Source organism: Macrosteles quadrilineatus, unplaced genomic scaffold, assembly GCF_028750875.1.
Source record: "Macrosteles quadrilineatus isolate MER2022 unplaced genomic scaffold, UCM_ALF_1.0 Scaffold_7__1_contigs__length_78375512, whole genome shotgun sequence".
NCBI classification, from domain to species: domain Eukaryota; kingdom Metazoa; phylum Arthropoda; class Insecta; order Hemiptera; family Cicadellidae; genus Macrosteles; species Macrosteles quadrilineatus.
Window position 1 is genome coordinate 32,044,478 of NW_026542600.1, and position 10,638 is coordinate 32,055,115.

General features: G+C 34.9%; 1 protein-coding gene across 1 annotated transcript; it reads right to left on the reverse strand.

The window, feature by feature from the left end:
• Positions 1 to 1,664: 1,664 nt before the first annotated feature.
• Positions 1,665 to 9,962, reverse strand: LOC128998756 (vacuolar protein sorting-associated protein 37C-like). The gene is made up of 4 exons (XM_054425094.1): positions 9,640 to 9,962; positions 7,350 to 7,521; positions 6,047 to 6,129; positions 1,665 to 4,646 (listed from the first exon to the last, which is right to left on the reverse strand). Exons 1-4 carry the CDS (start codon positions 9,802 to 9,804, stop codon positions 4,383 to 4,385), a joined length of 684 nt encoding a protein of 227 aa, XP_054281069.1. The 5' UTR covers positions 9,805 to 9,962; the 3' UTR covers positions 1,665 to 4,382.
• Positions 9,963 to 10,638: the final 676 nt, after the last annotated feature.

The window sequence follows — 10,638 nt, forward strand, 5'->3', positions numbered from 1 at the left end:
CTGTCGTAGGCAGCGTTCCACAAATCTGGGCCGAGTATCGAACCTTGCGCGGCACCGGAAGTAACATCCATCGTCCGCGAACTATCTTTAATTTCGAAATTAAGAGTTCTGCAGCGCAGGTAGTCCTCGATCAGCCTCAACAGATATGCTGGTACGCGGAAGCTGTTCCTCAACGCGCTCAACATATCGACCCATCTCGCCGAGTTAAAAGCATTCTTGACATCTAGCGTAACAAGAAGCACGATATGGCGAGAGTAATGATTGAAGCTCTCGGCACGCTCTACCGCTCTGTGTACCTCGGATATCGCGTCGATTGTTGACCGACCCTTTCTGAAGCCGTACTGACGAGGAGACAAATCTCCGGCAGCTTCCACGGCAGACGTCAGTCGGCAGCGGATTAGTTTCTCGAAAAGTTTTCCGGCCGCATCCAACATACAGAGGGGTCTGTAAGACGACGGCATATTGGGGTCACCTTTCCCCTTGCTGATTAACACAAGCCTAGCCCTTTTCCAAGGAGTTGGGAAAATCCCTTCGCACAGGCATGTGTTGTAGATTCTCAGCAGTAAGAGGGGGTTAACTGAGAATACCTTCTTGAGAGCCTCACTGGGAATACCATCAGGACCAGGTGCCTTTCTATTTTTCAGGGAGAGGACAGATGATTCCAGTTCTTTAATGCTAAAGAGTGGAATGTCCCCTAGCAGGCTGTGCGTAGCACAGCCTGCGATGCTAATAATATGAGCCCCCTCTTACTGCTGAGAATGTACAACACATGCTTGTGCGATGCTAATAATATGACGATATGTTTCTTTCACTCACATTATCTCAGTAAAATATAGATCCTTTACGAGCAGTGACTCGACTCGCTGTGAGGAAAGATTTTTTCACTTCTTACCATTTTTGTATGTTTGTTTCAAGGATCTATCGTATCTTTATGCTAATAAAATCACGATATGTTTCTTTCACTCACATTATCTCAGTAAAGTATAGATCCTTTATACGAGCAGTGACTCGACTCGCTGTGAGGCAAGATTTTTTCACTTCTTACCATTTTTGTATGTTTTTTTTAAGGATCTATCGTATCTTTATTTTTTTTTCACTGTACAAAGAGTTTTCAATACAGTATTGCACTGCAAAAGAAAGCCTCTCAAGAAGATAGGTAGGCTTAAGAAGGGCCTTATTCATCACGCAGAGATATAGCGCTGTATATATTTTTAGATCTAAAACAATGTAATTGTATTGTTATCATCAATTGAGATGGGGTAGCCACTAGACGTATCTTAACCCAAATACAAGTGAGGAATGGAGTGAGATGCTTTATTACTGACTAAGACCAGCTGTTTGTAAAGCCATGACCATTTATTATAAAGCCCATTGATCAAGGACAGCTGACTCAGTTTCCAACGATGAAAAAACTTTTTCTCAGGATGGAAAGGGCAAGCTTTTGATTGCCGAACGAACACTATAACCACTTAGCAATTACTACTATGGAGAGAATCACCTATAATTTAAACTATACAAAGGGAAGACAAAACTTTTATTCTTTTGCCTGCTTCAACATTAACAGCCTAGGTATTAATAATGAGGCTTGATAATCCAAGAAAACTACAATGGAAAAATACAGGACAGGTCAATAAGAAACTAAGCTTGATAACAGTATGCTCTATTTAATGAAACAATACAAAACATGGCAAATTACATGTCATCTTAACGTAATGAACTACAATACAAGTTCAATAAAAAATCTATGACATTCAAATCATACTAAAGAGAAACTAAGAATCAAAGATAATTTTTTTTTATTTAATCTTTTTTATGATCTTTGTTAGAACATTGATTTTATCTCTCAAGCTGAATCAGAGCTTAATAATTGTAAACTTTTTAACAGTAATATGTCAAAAACCATGTCAAAAACCGTGAAACACTAACGCTCACCGACGTTTCGGCCTCGACACAGAGTGCCCAGGGCGACTTGACTCCCCACAGATGAAAAATGAAGTCTCAACAACACTTGATTTTCATCTTTGTGGAGTCAAGTCGCCTTGAAGATGGCACTCTGTATCGAGGCCAAAATGTCGGTGAGTGTTAGTGTTTCATCGTCTTTGACTTTGTTGTCACCAGAAGACCACGATTGTACTCTAAGTAAGGAATCTTTTAAAAATTGTATTTAAACTTATGATTTTGTAACATAATAGATTCAATTGTATAGACCTCATTATGAAAATTTACAAATACCCTACTCTACAGTTCATAACACCTGTACAAGATCATTTACAGCACACTAATGATCTTCCTACATGAAATTTACAAATAATGATCCAACACATTTCAAATTTCTCAATGATTTGAGAATAGTACTATGAAATTAAATGTAATCAATAATGGAGTGTGTTTGTGAAGCAATACATTTTCTTAATCAGTTTGCCTACTTCATGTCAAATACTGAACTTCATTTAATCAATGTTTGTGTCATTATTTTTCATGTTAAAAATTATTAGTCTCTTATCGATAGATTAACAAATTCAAGAAAAATGTAAAAACATTATTATTAAGAAAATCTGTTACTCAATTATTGAATTTTGAAATTAATAAAGTAAATTACGTTGTTAGCTTTATTTAGATGTAATATTGTTAGAAGGCTAATTTATCTACTTATTTTTATCAGCCAATTTACCCCATAGAAAAGTAGCTATTACGGTAGGTGGCACAGTAAGATCTAGGTTTGGGACCGATTTACTTTTCCATTTTTATGTCCCCAGAGGTATATATATGTTTATATATATATGTGTGTTTGTGTGTGTGTGTCCGTGAATACGATAACTCAAGTAATTTTTAGCCGATTTTCATGACTTGACTTCAAACTTGAATGAGTTCGCAAAGCCGCATAATTGGACCATGGGTTTTTCCCATTTTCGACCCTCAAAACAAAACATTTCCCTACTTCTAAAAAATGATGAAGAGCTTAAAAAACAAATAATTTAGTATATTAAAGTGTTTTTGTACGGTTATTAGTAATGGAGAAAATTAAAAAACTGTAAATTTAAAATTCCTGTTTTATTTTTATGGAGAGTAAGTAAACTGTTATAGTTTGCTTGTTTAGGTAATCAAATATGGAAAATTTGTTTATTACACCTTATACTATTAAAATTTGGTAAAAAAACTCTTTTTACCTTCCCCATACCAGCAAACTGGTACCCGTAAAATCTGGTGTTATTTAAACTAGCTGTTACCCACGGGCTTCACCCCGTTTGACTTCATAAGTACTGTATTAATAAAACTATTGATTGGTAAAGTCATAGACAAAAAGAATTAAATAGGTTAAGCTGAAATAAACAAAGCAGAATACAATAGAAGCTAATAATCACACCTGATTTTAATAAGGTAATAAATTGAAAGAATAACATACAAATAAGTACAGCTGAGGTATTTTTAACATTAGGTATATCGAAAGTTCCCTTTGGAAAGCAATTACGACCTTAAAGGGTAATTTATGAAATAATGGATAGTTACTTATCATGCCAAACATTTTAAGTATATGGTTTATGGGGGTGTGACTAGTAGTTTTCTAAAAAGTTCATGGGTACTTTGGGCTTTATATATGGATAAGAGATAAAATATGTCTTTTTATGGAGATATTTTAGTATGAATCCAATAGACAAATTGAAATTTGCTTAAACTGAATGTTTGCTGCGGCGGGGGTATTTCTTAGAAATAATATCTGACACCATTCATAGTACGTACATATTACAAATAAATAAATACAGTATTTGATTTTAACAGTTTCTTTCATAGACAGACAATGAAGAGGTACTATAAACCTATAATGTAGCTTTACTGTGGCATTGAGATTAACATCATCTATAGTTAAGACAGATATTTTTTTGCTTTATATTATAAATAACAATTAATAGCGTGTTTGAACGAGTTTTTATTTTAAATAAGCTAATTTTTTGACAACATTATAATCGATAGATAATAATAGACAATAATAGATAGTTTATATACAATTAAATATTAGAACAACCATTAAAGCACACACTCCAATATGTTTTCCTTATTTATACCCACCATCGAGGTGCTTATAACCAGATTTTGATTAGTGGTTATATCTAGTCTAGTTATTTTTGGAACCATAGAAAAGGACAATAATTATTCTGATCTTTACTTGAAAATGTAATTGAACTGAATAAATAAATTGTAATATAATAAAATGTATCTATAGTTTTATAAATTAGTTAAAATATTATTATGTATCAAATATATTATTCACAATATCTAAAATACAATAATTAACCATTCTGAACATGAAAAATTAAAATAGCTCGAAAAAAATCCGTAAAAATAAAAGTTAGTTTAATTTTTTCGCTATACATATTACTTATTTTTCAACCGAAATGGTTAGGTGTAGTATACATAGAGGGCATAGGCATGATTGGCACCATGGGGTAAGCTGCCAATGCTGGTGGTGGGGAGTAGAAGTTGGATCCTGAACTGTGAAGTGCCGACGATACAGATGATCTCTTGCCGACCATTTCTGTCATCTTATCTGCTTTCACTCTTCTCAAATGCATCAACTTGCGATGAGTAGAAAACTGTTCTAGAAATCCTTCAACAAATAGGGTGCCGTCCAGAAGCTTTGAGGCTAATGCCTGTAAAAATAAATTACTGAGAGTTAGATAACATGTAAGCGTAAGTATATATATTGAATAAAATTACTATTTTGTTGTTTGAGGAATTATTGCATTTCCAATAATAATTTTTTTTTTTTTTTTGTAAAAAAAGAGTAAAAAACTATTATTTAAGATGTTTTTTGCTGGAGTTTTGTTTGAACCACCATCAAACAAGTTGAAGCAGACAAGTCCTTTGTGCTCACCTACATAACACACTGAGGTTGCTACGACGACGTTTCCTAATACATCATACATCATGCAAACTGTCATACAAACTATCCTTACGACCAACTTCAGACTCTCTCTACCTCAAATGCTCATTTTATACTTCCAAACACTATAATATGTTCACGTTAGTGAACTGGAGATGAATTTCAATTGCGGTTGAATCCTTAGACCACAGAAATCGAATAACAAAATGTGATTCATACAGGGCGGGAGTGTTGATTTTCATTAACACATTATTTCGGCCAATGAAGACTAACTGTTGTAATGGAGGCTAGAACAGTAGGTCTAGACAATGAAGTAAAGATTACAGTGTTGGTGTCAGATTTGAACTGGTAACTTGGCCGTGAAGGGAACTAGTTGCAGATCATAATTGATCGACAGCCGGTGTACATCCTAATCCACTAAAACTTTCCAACCCTATCTAAATTGTTACAGTGGAACCTCGATAAGAAGACCCTCGATAACAAGTCGCTCTTGATAACAAGTGTATTTTTCAAATCCCCTTGAATTTATTTTACCTCTAAACACATATTATTGCAAACCTCAATAAGAAGTCAACCTTGATAACCAGACTAATTTTATAATCACCATGAGAGTCTTCTTATATAGGTTCTACTATTTATAAATTCTTTTTTTGTTGTTTGAGTTGTGAGTACAGTAAACTCTCGACTATCCGAGCACTGCAGTGCCATGGTTATCTGAGCTATCGGGTTAGTCAAGGTTGTTTCAACAGCTTAATTTTTTGTTGGGTAAATAATAACGTTATAAAGTACCTATGTTTCTGTTAAAAGTAACACAAAAATAGCGATTAATTTGCGATGTGTTAATCGGGAGCGTAATGTAATGTGTTTTGTTTAGGTCTATTCTAAGAAAGCCTGATTAAAATTCTCTATACTACACAATGGACACACAACCACTGTTCTGGCATTGCCTTTGGTCACTAGAACTGTATCTATCACCTTGCCAAGGGGTCATGTTGATGAACAAATTTAAAACCTGTTGCATTCATTTTACAATTTTAATGACAAAATCAACCAATTTATATTTTGGAGTGTTCTTATTTGTAATGAGAGAAACATATGTATCTAATAAGTTATAAATATACTAATATTAATGTATGGTGGTATGAAATGTAAAAAAAAAACACCTACCTCAGACTCCTCTTCCATTTCAGAAGCGGCAGTTTGTAAAAGTGCCAAAGTTGTTTCTAGGCTTTGGTTTGATCCTTTTTGAGCTGAAAATAACACAATGCCACATTAACCCTCCGAGTGTCCCTTTTTTGGCCTTAATGTCTGCCTATTTTTTGCTCATTTGCAAGGTTTTATTAAAACGGATCTGAGAAGCTTGAAAACAATGTTAATTATACTGTTCTATATACCATTTTGTTTGGAAAATCATGGACTTCAATATTATACATAAAACATAAGGAACATTTGTTTCAAAAAAATTCTTTAGGTAAAAAAAAATATTTTGGAAAATTTTGAAAAAAAGATATGTTCGCGCTCAATGAAATTGTATAAATTATAGGCCTATAAATATTTGCCACTTTGTTCTAAATTTTATGAGGATTACAAATATATGATAATATAAGGAAGTAGATTTGCAAATAAATAAGTTATGGGCAAAAAACAGATTTCGGTACATAACGTTTAGCTAAGAATGCATAGCCTAACCATAGCTAGGAATCTGGCTGATAATTTACATCAATATCACTACCTACTTCTTCAGGATCATCAACCAGCCCTTCAAAATCACTTAAATCTTCTTATAATGCACCACGTATATCACTACTTTTGATTTTTAACACTAAAACAATGATAAACGTAATCAAACACATCAGTCATCGGTGCGAGGTTAACCAAGCTGTTTACAAATACGCACGTCAGCTATCTGCTACAATATTTTCGGAACTAAAATGAAAAGCGCTTAGAGACAGACCTCCGGAGAAAGCTCTGAATCTGCAAAATAAAACGATACCTAACTCGATCCAGTTCAATCTGATTTTGTCAGTCATAGAGCCTTCGCCGTAAACAGTGTTTGTGAGTCGATGCATCGACACAAAACACTACACAAAATGTGTTATGTGTCGACGCATCGACAAATAACACTCGGAGGGTTAAAGATTTATATTTCAAGCAAATTTTCAATAATGATGTTCAGAAAAACTTCAACTATCAAAGGACCAGATCTATCAGGCTGCAGGTAATGTGTAGTCTGGAATTTGTAATATTAGATCTATATGACCCTGAAACATGAGGGTAAAATGTAGTTCAAGACTGATGAGTGTGAATCAACCTTCATCCATTAAAGGCCCAAAGATCAAGGACAGCTGGATTAAATTAAATGCCTTTCTTCGTTCCCATAAAAAACAAGTTTGAATCATTAATTTGGAAAATTGTATTTCTAATGTTTTACAGAGACAATTCCACTCATGAAAAGGATTTATCAACTTACAAAGCTCTTTAGATTTAGCTTCTATTCTGTTGAACAGCTGCTCTCCCTCCTCACTAAGCTGTTGAATTTCTTGCTTTGTCTTTTTCAGATGCGGCTCTTTTGACAGGTTAAACTCAGCCAAGGAGCGATTGCTTGCCAATACCATTTCTTTTTCAGTTTCTATTTCCTTAAACTGAAACAGATTACATGTTTTACATTAGAACTGACACACAACCTAGAATGAATTTTAATTAAATAAGTAAATTATTCAAACTTCATCTTTCTATAAAGAGCCATCCTTTTGTCTAAGGACCAAAATTATTGACAGCAAGTTTAAACGATATAGGCTAATAGAATAGATTTTCTTGTAGTAAATGAATAATTACTGTGCGCTTTCCTACTTTAGCGTATACGCACGGTGGCGGATAGGATGATCTGCTTGTCAGTCTTCCCAAGTAGGTCTTAGGGACCCGCTGATCAAAAGTAGGTGCAGACTTGCATTCATATTGGGGGTTGAGCATGGGGCCAACTACCATATCTTGTAAAAACCCAGTTACGAAGCATCAAGAACTAGCCTCGGACTGGACTGGATGCGATGGAAAATGACCCAAGCTATGCCTAAAGGACTTGAGATTCGGCACATGAAACATAAGGACCCTGGCAATACCGGGAGCAGTGGATATTTTAAATGACGAGTTGGAAAAGTACAAAATGGGCGTTTTGGACCTACAAGAGGTTTTTTGGCCTCTATGTGGCAAATTAAACACTGAAAGCAGTACAATTTATTATAGTGGTAGAGAGGATGGAAGAAATGAAGCAGGAGTGGGTGTGGCAATAAAGAACAGTCATTTAGAATCCCTGATGAGCTTCGAGGCTGTGAATAAAAGATTGTGTATGATTAGATTATGAAGTAAATTTAGGAACGTGTCCAGGGGTAGCTCCAGGAATATTTTTTGGGTAGGCCTGACAGGATCAAGAAAAAGTTTGATCGGGGAATGAGAGGTTTGAAGGGTTTCCCTGCAAAAAGAGGGAAAATCAAATATGTTGTATCAGATAAAGCAGAGAGCACTGAGAACTCTATGAAGACCAAGATATATTAGCTATTGTTGAGAGCCGCAGATTGAGGTAGACAGGACAAAGAGAGAAGAGAAGTAAACAGTCTCCTGAAGTTAGCAACGGTACCAATGAACAACCACGAGGGACCCAACCTCTAGGAAGACCTAAGCTACGGTGCGGTGGCCAAGCTAGGAAAGACCTTCAGCAGATGGGGACATCAATAACCAAGCAGCAGACAGGCAACAGTGAAGGCAATATGTTGGGCAAGGCCAAAAACCTTCTTTGGTTTTCTAAATGACCAAGGAGGTAAGGTAAGGTAAAGGAATAATTAAATTATTTTATAGGTAGGAGGCAATTTACCCTTAATCATGGGTGGTTTTAATACAACAAAAAGTCACTCATTGTAGTATTACTTCAGTAGTCCCTTTAGCAAATAATTAATTACATAGACTGGCTAACACATAGCATATAACACTGGCAAAACTCTTAAAATATTAAAGGGATATAGGCCTACCGGTAACAAATAAAAAAAACCAATGCAGTTAGCTTTTTGCTATCCCAAACCTTGCTATGTTGTTAGCAAGGAAAGATTTTACCATGCTTAATTACCACAATGTATTGTTGAAGTTACTCAATTTTTTTTTAATTTAAAACTGGGTAGACTGTGTTGTGATACACTATTATAAAAAATAACCATAAAACATATAGCCTATACAATTTAAGCTTAACTGATGGATGTGACTCGGATTTTTGCGAAGGCGAGTGGCTCATTCGATTGTAACAGTTCTTTTATGGAATAAAATACAAAGGGCTTACTGAGTAGGCTCTGGCAAAGTTAAAATTTAGGCTGAATTGCTTCGGGACTAGGGCACGGATACTTGTCAGTAGAATATTGAACAGTTTGATGGCAAGCAAAGGATACGAATTAAGAGCGTGACTAAGCCGGCAGTGAGGTATATAGAGGTCACAAGCTCTATGAGCCCTGCAAGTTGTGCTGCACATGTTTCTGGTTGAGAAGTATGTTAAGTTATCTATCCAAAGGACTAGAGTGATGATTATGATTACATACTGGCTGTACACTGAAAAAATGCCAAGTTCTTCGAAAATAGGCCGGCAGTGGTTAGGCCACAGGATGTCATAGTACCTTAATGGTTAAAGAAGCTAGAAGCTATAAAACCTTTAACACTTAAAATTACCCTGATAAATAATAACCAATGGTACCTATTACAAACATATTAAAAACAAATAAGTTTACCTCTTTAACATCCTTTACCATACTTTCAAACTTGTCTTCGTCATTCAAATAAGCTCTTAATTCATCAACATCGAGATGAGATAATAACCCAAAAGCAGATGAGAAGTTTGGTTTTGGATGTTTGTTTTCTTGATACATTTTATTCCAGTCACTTCCGAAGGACATTTTAAATATGAATTTAAACTTTCTAGCACGCACAATAAAAGTTAAAAAGAATCTATTTATGGGCACAAATAAAATGTTATCCTAAAATTAACCTCGAAATATTATGACAGTGCAGTGACAGTTGGGTGTCGTGTCTACGAACGAAAACGAAAACAGAAACAGACAATCTACCTACAATCTACAATACAAACTACGACGAAACGGCAAGAATAACAACTTCAGACAGAACCTTCTTCTGTTAACTAAAACTGATTCAAGCCATTGATTATGTACACCGAAGTTCTTCACATTTACAAATATTTCTTTTGTTTTGTCATCAAAGCTGGCAACATCAACTGAATGATTCAAAACCAAAATGAACAATATAATTTAATAACATTCTTGAGACAAGCATTAATCAATGCGTACAAATTTCCTAGTTTAAAAAGGATGAACTATGTCTTTATAGTGTAGAACTTATAAAGGCTATCTTTTCAAAGGATAATGAGATGAGTTACTCATCTCATACTGCTCTAATACTGCTCTTCATGACTTATCTTTTGCCGGCTACACCACGCACGCTACTGTAACAGTATTATACTTGTCCAATTTTGTTTAATGTTTAGTGTTTTCGTGTGTTTAACACCTCTTCCCAGTTATGAAGAGGATTTGTGTGTTTGGAATGTGTTTTAACTATGGTAACAGCTTGAAAATGAACCTTTAGGTTCAAAACCTGGGTCGCTGACCTAAATCTAGGATCACTAACAGTACTACAGGTATTTAACCTTTTTATTACTAAAACCTTTATTCAAATCATCAACAAGGTTATTGAGGTTGGTGGAATAAAAACAACAA